General features: G+C 34.6%; 1 protein-coding gene and 1 non-coding gene across 8 annotated transcripts in view; one reads left to right on the forward strand and one right to left on the reverse strand.

Moving 5' to 3' along the window:
- RNF13 (ring finger protein 13) overlaps positions 1 to 14,423 on the forward strand; it is a 154,860-nt gene that overhangs the window by 96,155 nt on the left and 44,282 nt on the right. For all 7 annotated transcript variants that reach the window (XM_055110600.2, XM_014344403.4, XM_055110599.1 and 4 more), the window contains one exon: positions 8,541 to 8,646. In XM_055110600.2, the coding sequence (XP_054966575.1) occupies positions 8,541 to 8,646 (106 nt within the window). The remainder of the gene's footprint in view (positions 1 to 8,540; positions 8,647 to 14,423) is intronic.
- LOC112439401 (U6 spliceosomal RNA) lies at positions 13,901 to 14,008 on the reverse strand. The gene has a single exon (XR_003027694.1). It is a non-coding gene; the product is annotated as a U6 spliceosomal RNA (small nuclear RNA).

A 14,423-nucleotide genomic window follows, 5' to 3' on the forward strand; every position in this document is an offset into this window, starting at 1 on the left:
GTGAAAGTCTCTATGTGACACTATTGTTTACCAACTACTGTTTTTTAAAAAGCCCTTTGTTTTTCCCCATATTTGATTATTCACCTTAATTAGTGATCACATGCTCATAAAACGGAACCATACGGTGCCTAATAATTTGTAACTTGCTTTATTTACTTAATGTTTTGACCCTTTCCAGGTGAATACAAGTTTACAAACTCTCTTATCCCACCTCTTGGCTACAGATATATTGTGGCATTGAAAAATGTTTGAATTTTAAAAAGTTAAATAACATTCCAAATAGAATTTGAGGCAACACCCCATAATCAAACAAATTAATGTATCTGCAATAAATATATGGCTATTTTTTCATGTCAGTTCACTTCAAGTTGACTGTCAAATGAATTGCAAACATTATTTTTTAAAGCTTTTTAGGTTTTAGAATTGGTCATAAGGAATTGTAGACCCGTACATAAAGATCTACTCTATCTATCTATCTATATATCTGTCTATCTCTCTATCTGTGTCTGTCTGTCTGTCTGTCTATCTATCTACCTACCTACCTACCTATACCTATCATCTATCTATTTATCTGTCTGTCTATTTAGTATCTATCTACCACCTACTTTACCCTCAAGCCCCCTCTCTTTCAGTGGGCAGAACTAGGAAATATATATGGCTTTTAAAGATACAATAAATCATGAGTGTATACTGTTGCTTCCAATTTAAATACAAAGGTCTAGAATTTTTACTTTATTGATCTTAAATGGGTATTTTATTTTTCTATGCTGAAAGACACCAACATAATAATATATTGTCTTTTCTAAATGTAAAGTATGTACACAACAGACTCAGAAGAAGAATATCAATGCTATTACCAACATTTCTTAAAAAACAGTTCTTTCTCTGCTTAGAGTATGTCATAATAGATAAGATAAAGCTAAATTATTATCATTATTATTATTATTTTTGAGACAGGCTGTTACTCTGTTGCCCAGGCTGGAGTGCAGTGGCATGGTCTCAACTCACTGCAACCTCTGCCTCCTGATCTCAAGCGATCCTCCTACCTTAGCCTCCCCAGCAGCTGGGGGCTACAGGCGAATTCTTTTTTTAAAAGAAAGTGAAATAGTCTGTGTGCTGGTGTTATAAATTGAAAACACAGGTTTATTTGATTCATTTGCTTTCAGAGTTTGTAGATTGCTCCCCTTACCCCCAACTGTGATTTTAAAAATTATATATAAACTCTAAGTCAAAATCAGTGAAACAATGTATATTCAGAGAAGTTCAGATTCTAAGTATCATCCATCTTGTCCATCTTGTTCCTCTCCTTACCTTATAAGTAACAATTAAAAAAAGATTTTAATTTATTCTTTAGTTCATTAAATTTAAAAATATGTAGGAAAATATATATCTCCTCTCCCCTATCTTCTACCCTTAGTGCATAAACAATATTCCCCATCCTGCTTTTGACTTGATCGTTTATCCTTGAGTAGATAGAGATATTCTTCATTCTTTTGTACAGCTGCATAGAACTCTTATTTTGTGGATGTTCCAGTTTAATCAGCCAGTCCCCTGTTGATCAGCATTTGAATCGGTTACGTTATTTTGTAATTATAAATACTGCTGTAATGCATAACCTTATGCCTAAGTGTTTTCATGTTTTTGCCAGTATACTTTTGGAATAGGTTTCTAGAAGTGGGATTGCTAGTTCAGAGGTTTAATGTGTATGTATTTTTGCTAGATATTGTCAATTCCCATCCGTAAGGGTCATGCCAACAGTTTATGAGGGTGTCTCCTTTATTGTACCCTCACCAACAAAGTTGTTGTCAGATTTTCTTATTTTTACTAATCAGATAGGTGAGAAATGGTATTCTATTATAGTTTTCATGTGTATTTCTCTTATTACAAGCACATTTAAGCATTTTTTTCTTATGCTTAAGCGCTACTTATATTTTATCTTTTATGAGCTGTTTATCTCTAGGCCAGTTTTTTGTATTAGATTATTGGTCATTTTCTTCCCTATTTTTAGAAGTTCTGTATTTTATTAGTTATGTTGGTCCTTTATTTTTTAATATTACAATTTTTTTTGTATTTTGAAATTTTTATTTCACTATGATGTTGGTTTTTTTTAATGTAAACAAAAATCAAATATCTCTTCCCTTGGGCTGTTGGTCTTGAGTCTTAATAAAGTTTTCCCTACTCCTGTGTTATAGAGGAATTCACCCACATTTATACTTGTATGGTTTTGTTTTTAACATTAAATCTTTTGTTCATTTGTAATTTATCCTATATATAGCTTGAAGAATGGATCCAATCATATCTTTTTCCAAATAGCCATCAGTTATTCCAATGGGGGTTTTTTTTGTCCTTCCCAATGAAATTTTTAAAACAATTTTATTAAGATATATCTCACATACCATAAGGTTTACCCATTTAAGGTGTAAAATTCAGTGATTTGAGTATATTTATAGAATTCTGCAATCATCATCACATTCTAATTTTAGAACTTTTTCAATATTCCAAGTAGAAACCCCGTACACATTTGCAGTCACTTCCTATTCCCCAGTCCTTCTTCGTCCACTCCAGCCCCAGGCAATCACTAATCTACTTTCTGTCTTTATGGATTTGTCTATTCTGGTTATTTCACATGAATGGAATCATATAATATTTTATGATTTTTTTTCATTTAGTGTAATGTTTTCAAGATTCATCATATTGTAACATGTATTGGTACTTTATTCTTTTTATTGCTGAATAGCTTTCCATTGTATGGATATACCATGTTTTGTTTATCTATTCATCAGTTGATGGATGGACATTTAGCTTGTTTCCACAACTTGGCTATTGTGAATAATGCTTTTTTCACTGTTTGTGTACAAATTTTTACATGTGCATATGTTTTTATTTCTCTTTGGTATATACCTAGAATGGAATTGTTGCATTATGTGGTAACTCTATGTTTAACACTTTGAGGAACTGCCAGACTTTTTCCCAAAGTGCCTTCACCAATTTATATTCACACCAGCAATGTATGAGGGTTCCAGTTTTTCCTTCCAAAGGAATTTAATAATCAACTGGTCTAGCTTCAGAAAAACCTGATAAGATTTTTATTGAGATTACATTATATTCATAAATTAATTTAGGAAGAATTGACATTTTTAGGATAAGTCTCCTTATTCAAGAGTGTGGTATGTCCTTTCATTTGTTCAATTCTGCCTTTTTTTTTTTTTTTTTTTTTAATTTAGAAAGGGTCTCACTCCAGTTGCGCAGGCTGGAGTGCAGTGGTGCCAGCTCACTGCAGCCTTGATCTCCGAGGCTCAGGTGATCCTCCCACTGCAGCCTCCTGAGTAGCTAGGACCACAGGCATGCACCACCTTGCCCAGCTAATTTTTTGTATTTTTAGTAGAGCTGGGGTTTTGCCATGTTGCCAAGGCTGGTCTTGAACTCCTGGACTCAAGCAATCTGCCCGCCTCAGCTCCACAAAGTGTTGGGATTACAGGTGTGAGTGAGCAGCCAATTCTGTTTTTATGTATTCAGCTTTGTTTAGTTTTTTTAGCCCAAAATCTATGTGAGATAAACATTTCTTGTTAAATTTATGCCAAGGTATTTTATTGTTTGCTATCATAAGTGGAGTCTCCTCTTTCATTACATCTACTAACTGGTTTTTATTTGTACAGCTGAAAGCTCATTTTTGAGTGTGGATATAATAACCTGCAATTTGACTAAATTCTCTTACTGTTGGTGGCAGTTTTTTCATATAAATAGAAATAGTTTTATCTTTTCCTTTCCAATTCTTATGCTTCTAATTGCTTTCCCTTATCTAATTGCATTGGTAATAACTTTAACACCATGTTAAATAGTAGTAGAGATAGGCATCTTTCCCTTGTTATTCCCTTTAGTAAGAAAGCTTCTCGTTTCTTTAAGTAAGATTCTGGTTTTTCATCATATTAATGAAGTATTCATCAATTATTGTTTTATTGTACTTTATTCTTTTTAGCTACTGTTCACTCTTTTAACTACTTTTAAAAAGGATGGTATATTCTGGATTTAACAATAGTCCATTGTTTAGATATATCCTAATTTACTTAGCCAGTAAGCCACCGACTATAAGCATGACCTCTGGAATAAGAGCTGTATGGATTCAAATCCTGGCTTCCATCACTTGTTAGCTGTGTGATCTTCAACAAAAAATTTATTATCTCTGGGCCGTAGCCTCTCTCCTCATTAAAATGTGAACAATAATAGAACCTACAGCATATAGCATTGCTGGAAGGATTAAACACATTAATAAAATTCTTAGAAGAATACCTGGGACATAGTAAATGCTTCATAAATGTTAATGCTTACCTTCCAATTCTTGTCTATTACAGAAAGTGCTATAATGATATCCTTGACCATATACTATGTGCAATTGCACAAATGTTTCTTTAGCAAAAGCACCTAAAAGTGGAATTTTTTTGATTAAGGAGAAACAGTTTTAAATTTCAGTAAACAATTGTCATATTGCCCTTTAAAAAGCAGTTATGTTTCCACCAACATTTTAGGAAAGCCAATGTTTTCCCCTACTCTTGCCAGAAATACATATTATCAGTCTTTTTATGACCTCCCAATCTGACAAGAAGAAAATGAGTTGGTCCGATTAGCATTTCTTTATTCACAGGGAATAGTTTTATAAACTGTTTGGTGTCCTTTGTCAATTTTGGTCTTTTAAAAACTTAAATTCTAGAAGCATTTGTAACTTTTATTAGGGAAGGCAAATTATTGGATAACATACAACTTTTACAGGTTGTGGGCAGAGACAAAGCTTGTTTTTGATCAGAGTGAGTAGTGCAGTTCACTGGAGGGATTGCTGGGGTGTGGCCTTTGGGAGGGTATTTAATCTTCATGGACAATTTCTCTTGAAAATGAAGAGTTAGAACAAAGAATATTGAGGTTCCTTTAGGATTTCTATATTCTCTCTGATGGTTAGGGATTCTATTTTTTCACATTTAATCCCTAGCACCAGGCCCATTGACTATATCACAGTAGATATTTAGTAAATTCTAATGAAATTAAACTGCTTTTATGTTACCTCAGAATTCCTCAAGAAGACAGAGCAGTGCACTGGCAGTAAATGGGGACACAGGGCTGAGCACAGAGCCTGTTTATTAAGTGATGTAAGATGTTTAATGAGGCAGCTGTGAGCTTTGTCTGAAAGGAGCAAGTTCAAGGAAGTAGTCAGATGAAATAGTGGGGATATCCAGCAGTTGGGCTGAATACAGGTTATTGCCTGGAAAGCTGATCTATAGGACAGAAGGCTCTGCTGTGTGGCTGTAAATCCACTGAGGCTCAGTAGTTTGATTGGTGGGGGCTGGATGTCAGAAAAGAACAGACAAGACTTCATGTGTCAACAGAAGGATGGGGAAATTAGACAGGTTATTATTATCAAGCTTAAGCCTAGGCAGCTGGTTTGAAATTAGCCTGGGAAGTCACACAAAGGAAAATAAGACCCTATTTTCTGGGTTGCTTAGGACTCTGCTTCAGTGATCAAATCTTAGCTGCAGAGCTCATAAGATGTGCTGTATTTAGGCATGGACATGGAGGCAGTGTGGTAGGATAATTACCTGTTTAAATACCTTCTTCCTCAAATACAGATTAATCTGGGACTAGGGCAAGGATGAATCTGCAAGTTCAGCTGTGGGAGACCTGGGCTGACAGAAGAAATAGAAATGGAGCCAGAGGACTGAAATTCCATTGTAGTTCTGTTGTAGTTCCCTGTATCATCACTATCACCACATCCACTGTTAGCAATTTGGTTAAGAAAAAAACAGTATCTTGAGTGTACATTGAGCTTTTGATTCAAGATGCTCAAAACCTTTTTTTTTTTTTTTTTTTGAGACAAAGCCTCACTATGTCACCCAGGCTGGAGTGCAGTGGTGCGATCTCAGCTCACTGCAACCTCCGCCTCCCGGGTTCAAGCTAAGTTTCCAGCCTTAGCCCCTGGGGTAGCTGGGACTACAGGTGCTGGCCACCATGCCTGGTTAATTTTTTTTTTTTTTTTTTTTTGTATTTTTAGTAGAGATGGGGTTTTGCCATGTTGGCCAGGCTGGTCTCAAACTCCTGTGGCCTCACGTGATCCACCCACCGTGGCCTCCCAAAGTGCTGGGATTACAGGCAAGATGCTCAAAATCTTTTATCAATTGTTGACCCTTTAAAATCCCCACAATATATCTTGATGGTAAACTAAAATGGTATTTAGTTTATAATGGAAAGCATTAATAGGATATGTAGAATATTAGATTTAGAACCCGGGCGTATGAATCTTAGCATAATGCTTCCTGGGAAATTCTGAAATTGATTCCATTTCTGCCGTTACAAACACACACGAAGTTCCTAGTTCACTGGGACTTCCTGATTTGTTCTTTTAGCTTGCTTCTTCTCACCTAGAAGCTCTGTTTATTTCTGAGCAACCCTGGGGCTTGTCTCATAGGACAGGATTTATTTATCTCATCAAGGCTGAATGTGCCTTAGGAAGTCATAAACATAAAAAGAGAAGAAAAAAAAAAAACAGAATATGAGAGTTGTAAGCCTTCCTACTGCTGAGATACTAAGTTACAATGGGTTGAATTTAGGATATGCAATAGTCTGGCTTCTAAACCCTGATAGTGTTTATTTATAGCAGGTTAGTGGCTGTGGGGTAGGGAGGTTATAGAGGATTAGCGTCTCATGGAAAGGCTCTTATACTTAAAAGTGGTACCACTGGCTCAGGGCAGTTTCAGAGGGTATGTGCCGGGAACAGGGATATTAATTGCGGAGCTGGCTGGCCTCGTGCTGGAAGAGATGGTATCAAATAGAGCAGCTTAGGCCCTGCTGCTGCTGATTTTCTTTTTTACACTGATGATATATTAGTTACTTTAGTATTTTGTGCAAAGCTATACAAATGTGTGTGAAATCCTTTGTCATCCCCCATTCTGCTGGAAAGTGAAGTAAAAAGCTACTTGTATTCTAGCAATCGTAGCAATTTTTGGAAAGTTTAAATTATTGGGGTAAATTCCTGGTATTTTTTGTTTGTTGAAGCTTGATAGAGCCCCTTGTGTGTGTGTATAAGAAATAATAGCATGAAGATTTAAAAATAGTCTCGGAAAAAAATAAGTTGCATACATGTTATTTGTCTTAAGTGCTATGGTGTCCTAAGCACCTCTGTATGAGGAAAGGAGTAAATCTGTTATTTTCCTTTATACTGAGAACGATTGTTTTGCATTGAACCTTTCGGTTATGAAATACCTGGCTTCACTACTTAAAAAATTAACTAGCAGTGGATAACAGAGTAGCTTTGCTGGCACCGTACTAGTCTAGTAGCACAGTGGACCCAATGGATTCATCTGTCATATCTGTCATATTACTGAACATTATACAAACTCTTCCCTAAACTAAGGGTATTTTTAATGCAGAGCTTTGATGCCATGTAAAATTTCCTCATGTAACACAAATGATGTGCTTATTCTGATTACAGTTTTATTTCATGGGTCCCTGTCAATTTTTGTAATGATAATGTCACAGTAATAACATGGTTAATGATAAATGAGAATTAAGGCATGTAGCATTTCCTATTACCCACCTTACAACATACACATTTCTGTAGTTTTTTTCAGTCCAGTGGTGGAGAAGGTGGGGGATATACAGGAAGCCATAACTCTTATGAATTATTTGACCAGTTTTTCATTCCATATCTCATAGATAATTGTAGAGTATAGGACCTGTATCCATTGTACCTGATACAACAGATACATGTAAAGCGGATAGGGAGGAAACAGTATAATTTTTATCAATACTGACGCTAGAGTTTTTCCATAGGAAGAACTTATGAACAGTAATTTGATTGAGGTGGAGGTTCTTTTTGGTACCCAAGGTACTACCATGATTTTACATATAAAATATAACTTTTGCCCCAGCTACTAAATTCAATAAACAACATCTCTAGACCTGCCGTGGTGGCTCACGCCTGTAATCCCAGCACTTTGGGAGGCCAAGGCAGGCGAATCACCTGAGGTCAAGAATTCAAGACCACCCTGGCCAACATGGCAAAACCCTCTCTACTAATAAAAATACAAAAATTAGCAGGGTATGGTGGCAGGCACCTGTAATCCCAGCTACTCAGGAGGCTGAGGTAGGAGAATCACTTGAACCCCGGAGGTGGAGGTTGCAGTGAGCTGAGATTGCACCACTGTACTCCAGCCTGGGCAACAGAACAAGGCTCCATCTCAAAAAAATAAAGTAAAATAAAATAAATAAATAAATAACATATCTCCAGGATAGACACAGTAAGAATTGATTGGCTAGTTTTCTTTACCCAGTTTAATCATATAGGCATGCTATTAGGAAAAATATGTAAAATAGACTTAAAGATGTAGAAAGCATTCCTTAAATTATTGAAAGTCATATTTTAGAAAATGAAATGTATGTAGTGGATTTAATTGTAATGTCTATATGTCTGTTTTTAAAAATATTTTTTCCTGTTTTTAATTAACATCAGAATTTAACAACTCTTCATTTCTCAATTATTGATTTTTGTTTTCTTCTAGGGGCCACCTTATCTTAGTTCCAGAATTTAGTCTTCCTTTGGAATACTACCTAATTCCCTTCCTTATCATAGTGGGCATCTGTCTCATCTTGATAGTCATTTTCATGGTAGGTACATTAACTTTTAATAATTTTTAAAAAATAGTATGGATGAATCTAAAAACATTGTATTGAGTGAGAGAATTTAAACAATGTGTACATAAAAGAGTACATATTATATAAATTCATTTATGTGAAGTTCTAGAAAAAACAAAGATAATGTGAATAGGAAAAAGTAAGAATGGTGATTTCCTCCGCCGGGGGGGGTTAGAGAGAAGTGATCGATTTACTGAAAAGAGTATAAGGGAACTTTTGGGGGATGACAGTCGTGTTCTGTATCTTGTTAGAGATGTGGGGTGCAAAAATGCATGGCATTTGTCTGGATTCACAAAATTAATTGTGTTGTACATTTCATTATATGTAAATTTTACCTCAAAATGAATTGCAAAAAAAATTTACTAAACCTAGTAATGACATGCATGCCAAAGTATTTTAGGGAAAGTACACTGATATCTGCAACTTACTTTAAAATACAATGTAAAAAAATAAGAGGAAAAAGTAAGATGTATTGATGGGTAAATAGGGTTGTGACAAAAAGCACAGTAAAATGTTAATTATAGAATCCAGGTGGATATATGGGTATTTATTATAAAATTCAACTCTTCTGTATGTTTGAAATTTTTTATATTAAAGTATGAAAAAAATAATGTGAGAGCTTAAGGTTAAGGGGGAATGACATATTATTTCTCCATAACGGTGGTTATCAAAATATGGTTACAAGACTATTAGTAGGTCTGCAAGCTCAAAATTATTATGTAATAATATTAAGGTAGTATTTCCTTTGGTCACTCTCATTCTCTTAGAGGTGTACAGTAAAAATTTCTAGAGGCTACATGATGTGCAATATCAAAATATTTGAAAACAGAAGCAGTTTGAAAATCCCTCTGTATTCTATTTGGACAGATATTAAAATAGATTTGCAAAGATATAAAACAGTCCCACTCTTCTTGCCAACTTCTTTGTCATAAAGAATACATATTTTCATATTCAGTACATTTATTATTGTATTGAATTCATAGATTAGTTTAAAGATTAAATGCTATCTTTAAAATGTTCAGTCTTCCTATGATGCTATGGTATTTTTAAATTTACTTATTTAGGTCTTTCCATCAGTTAAATAATTTTTTTCCTATAAATGTTTTGCATGTCTTTTTTTAGACTTATTACACATATAGTAAGTTTTTCTTGCTACCAAAAAAAGGATTTTTGAAATTATATTTTTTAATTGGTTATTCTTATAATTGAGTATTAGAGTATTGCTTTTTATTAAACATTTAATTTTGGAATAATGTTAAGATTTACAGAAAGTTTGCAAAGAAGAGAATTCCTGTTCATCCGTCATCTACTTTCCCGCATTGTTAACATTTTACATTGCCAGGAGATTTTTGTCAAAACTAAGAAACTGACATTGGTACATTACTGTTAACTAAACTCCACATTTTGGATTTTACCAGGTTTTTCATTAATGTACTCTTTCTGTTCCAGGATCAAATCCAGGATACCACATTGTATTTCATTATCCTGTCTTCCCTCTGGTCTATGACAATTTTGCTGTTCTTGTTTTTCATGGCCTTGATAATTTTGAGTACTAGCCAGGTATCCTGTAGAATGTCTCTCAACCTGATTTTTTTCTCATGATTAGACAAGGCTACAGGTTTTTCAAAAGAGTATCACAGACGTGAAGTGCCCTTCTCATCACATCATATTTGAGGGTATATGGTATCTGTAGAACATCACTGATGATGCTAACGTTCATCCCTTGGTTAAGGTAGTGTTTGCTGAATTTCTCCACTTATAAAGTTAATATTTTTTCCTTTTTCTACTCTTTTCTTTCTTTAGAAGTGAGGCACTAAGTATAGCCCACCCTTAAGGTGGGAAGGGGAGGGCATATCTGCATTATTTGAAATTCTTCTACAAGGAAGATTTTTCTCTTCTCAGCATTTATTTATTCAACCACTTTCATTAGTATACACTCATGTATATTTATTTTACACTTAGGTTATAATCCAGTAATATTCATACATTATTTTTGTTTTTTGATTGTTTTTAAATTGTTTAACTTTGGCTCTTGTCATGCTGGATCTTGTGTTCCTTTGATTCAACGCTATCCCTTTTTTTTATTATTAAGCACTTCTTGACTACTATCTTGTACTATAAGATGCTTCAGGTTCATCTTATATTTTTTATATTTTTCTTGTCCCAGCCCTAGCATCAGACCTTTTCCCAGGGAGTCATGTTTTTTTTAATTAGAGAGCTATATTTAGAAAGCAAGGTTTGGTCAGGGGGCATTATAGATTTTTATATATTAATCATGTAATCATGTCATTAATCATGTAATCATGTAACAAATTCCATTATGGTAATTTGTTTGTTGATTCCCTTGGGGTTTCAGCATAGAAGCAAGAAAGTAGAGAGTAAGTTAGAAAACCAAAAAACAAACAAACAAAAATACCCTTGGAAAACCAGGAGTACAAGTAAATAACCTTATACAGATAAAGAATATAGACTAAAAACTTAAAATAAACATTATTAAATGGTGAAATGCTAGAAGCCTTCCCTTGAAACTCAAGAACAGCGGGGCCGGGTGCGGTGGCTCACACCTGTAATCCCAGCACTTTGGGAGGCCAAGGCGGGTGGATCACCTGAGGTCAGGAGTTCAAGATCAGCCTGGCCAACATGGTGAAACCCCGTCTCTACTAAAAATACAAAATTTAGCTGGGTGTGGTGGCAGGCGTCTATAATCCCAGCTACTCGGGAGGCTGAGGCAGGAGAATCATTTGCACCCAGGAGGCAGAGGTTGCAGTGAGCCAAGATCACACCATTGCACTCCAGCCTGGGCAACAAGATCGAAACTCCATCTCAAAAAAAAAAAGTCAAGAACAGGAAATGGATGTCTATTGTTGTACCTCCTTTAACATTGTGCTATATTTTTTGGGAAAATAAAGGGGAAAAAGCAGTATAAGTCGTGGACATAAATCAGATTTTTATTTGCTTGACTTTTTTAAATGGGTACTGGATTATATGTTTTTTATCTGTTGTAATAATAATTGGTTTTTCTCTCTTTTATCATGTTTGTGTTGGGTTACATTAATATGCTTTGTAAATTTTGAAATTCCTTATATTCTGGGGATAAATCCTGTTTATGATGTATAAATTTTGTCCTTACATCTCTGGATTATTCAGATTTCTAATATAGATTAATTTTTTATACTTGGATATCGATGTAAAAATTCTAGAATATTAGCAATCTGAATATTCAGGTAAAAGAAAACTTTGGTTTTATGGGGCCACCTTGACATCAAAACTAGACAATCCCTTGAGCACTGTTGGTAGGAAGGTAGAATGGAACAACCACTAAAGAATACAGTATGGCAACTCCTCAAAAAATAAAACATGGATCTGGTAATTCCACTTCTGGGTATATACCAAAAAGAATTCAAAGCAAAGACTCGAATAGATATTTGTACACCATGTTTATAGCAATATTATTTGCAATAGCCAATGATGAAAGCAACGCAAGTGTACATTGACGGATGAATGGATAAACAAGATGTGGAATATGCATACAATGGAATATTATTCAGTGTTATTAAGGAAGGAAATTCTGACACATGCTACCACATAGATGAAACTTGACTTTATGCTACGTGAAATAAGCCAGTCACAAAAGGACAAATACTGATTCTACTTATACGAGGTACCTGGAGTAGCCAAATTCATAGAGACAGAAACTAGAATGGTGGTTGCCAGGGACTGAGGGGACTGAGGAACGGGGAGTTATTGTTTAATGGATACAGAGTTTCAGCTTAATAAGATGAAGGCTGTGAATGGATGGTAGTGATGGTAGCACAACTGTATGAATGTACTTAAGCCATCGAACTGTACACTTAAACGTGGTTGAGATAGTAAGGTTTATGTTGTGTATATTTTACTGTAATTTTAAAATTAACTAGGCAATCAAAATTATAGCCTCATAAAACTAAGCTTTCTCTTACTTTCTAAAATAGTTTTTTTTTTTTTAAAGAAAATTGGGGTTATCTGTTACTTGACATTTTTGTAGAGGATGCCTATAAAATCATCCATGTCTAGTGACCTTCTCATAGTTATATAGACATTCAGATGGTTTTCCAGTTCCTACTAAAGTGTATTTCTAAGAAATTTCCTGTTTTCAAGTGTAGTGGAATAAAGTGATTTATAATATTCGTATACTCAAATAACAATTTAAAGAGAATTTCTACTATTTGTGGAATAAGTTATCTTTATTCATATCCATCTGTGCCTTTCACAATGTTGTCAGAAATTATTGCCTTATTAGTCTTTCAAAGAAGTAGGCTTTCATTCAATAAATATTTATTCTGTACCTATGGTGAACTAGGCACCGTTCAAGGGTCTGCAGATTCATCAGTAAACAAAATCGGTAAAAATCCCTGATGTTAAGTAGCTTACATTTTAGTAGAACTTAATGCTAAATTCTTTACTTTCTTTATTTTTATCATGAATTTTTGTTCTTATCATTTTCTTTCTTCTACCTTGTCTGGTTGTATATCTGGTTGTTGATTCCCTTGGGGTTTCAGCATAGAAGCAAGAAAGTAGAGAGTAAGTTAGAAAACCAAAAAACAAACAAACAAAAATACCCTTGGAAAACCAGGAGTACAAGTAAATAACCTTATACAGATAAAGAATATAGACTAAAAACTTAAAATAAACATTATTAAATGGTGAAATGCTAGAAGCCTTCCCTTGAAACTCAAGAACAGCGGGTTGTATGGCTTTTCTTTTTCTAGTTTATTCAGCCAAATGCTTATTTTTTTCTTTCTAGTATATGCATTTAGGTTATAAATTTTTCTACAACAATAACTTTAGCTGAAACCCACAACTTTTGATAAGGAAAATTCTTATTTTCATTTGACTTAAATTTAAAAGTTTTTCATTTTAATATAGGATGTTTCTTTATCACTCTTAATGTTTCAATCCATATGAAGGGGGAACTCTAGTTACTATGACTCTTAGCCCTTCTCTGCCCATTTGCTCTTTCCACCTTAGAGGAGATAAAGTGTCTTATCTGACACTTTAGGAAGGGCAAATTGGGCACACTTGGTTCAGCTCCACCATCTTTGTTTTGTTATTAACCTGACTTTGGGACATAGATGTTCATTCAGCTCCTCCAGGGTTAGGGCTGGTTCTGCAATTCTGCGGCAGGGTGAAGGGAAGGCCTACTTCATTCCAAAGTTGTCTTTGTCTATATCTAAGTGGCTAAGGCAACCTAATTCTATTGCTCAATAAAAAATTCTGTTTCTTGCACTGCACAGGGGTCATGCTAATCTTCTCTGTATCATTCCAATTTTAGTATATGTGTTGCTGAAACGAGTACAGAAAGTTCTGTTTCTGTCTCCAGTGAGAAACACTTCCTCCTTCTGGCCAGTTCATGGTCTTATTTCTCAAGTTATTTAGAATCCAGGTGGCAAAGGGGCGCATGCTGATTATAACACCCCCTCAGAAACGTAGATATTCATTATGATTTGTTCTGTGACTTATGAATTACTTCAGTACAGTTTTACATTTCCAAAATATGTATTTTTTTCTATTGATTTCTAATTCAGTTGTGTTGAGGTAAGAAAACATTGTATGTTATGGATTCTTTGGTTATTTTCAAAAACCTCCTTTGTGGCATGGTTTTCTGATTAAATTTTGTAAACATTCCATGTGTGTGAAAAGCTGTGAAGTGCAGTTCTATGTCCATTAGTTCGAACTTGTGAATTTGTTTTGTCTAGTCTTTTAACAGCTTT

This window comes from Pan paniscus, chromosome 2, assembly GCF_029289425.2.
Source record: "Pan paniscus chromosome 2, NHGRI_mPanPan1-v2.0_pri, whole genome shotgun sequence".
Lineage (NCBI taxonomy): Eukaryota > Metazoa > Chordata > Mammalia > Primates > Hominidae > Pan > Pan paniscus.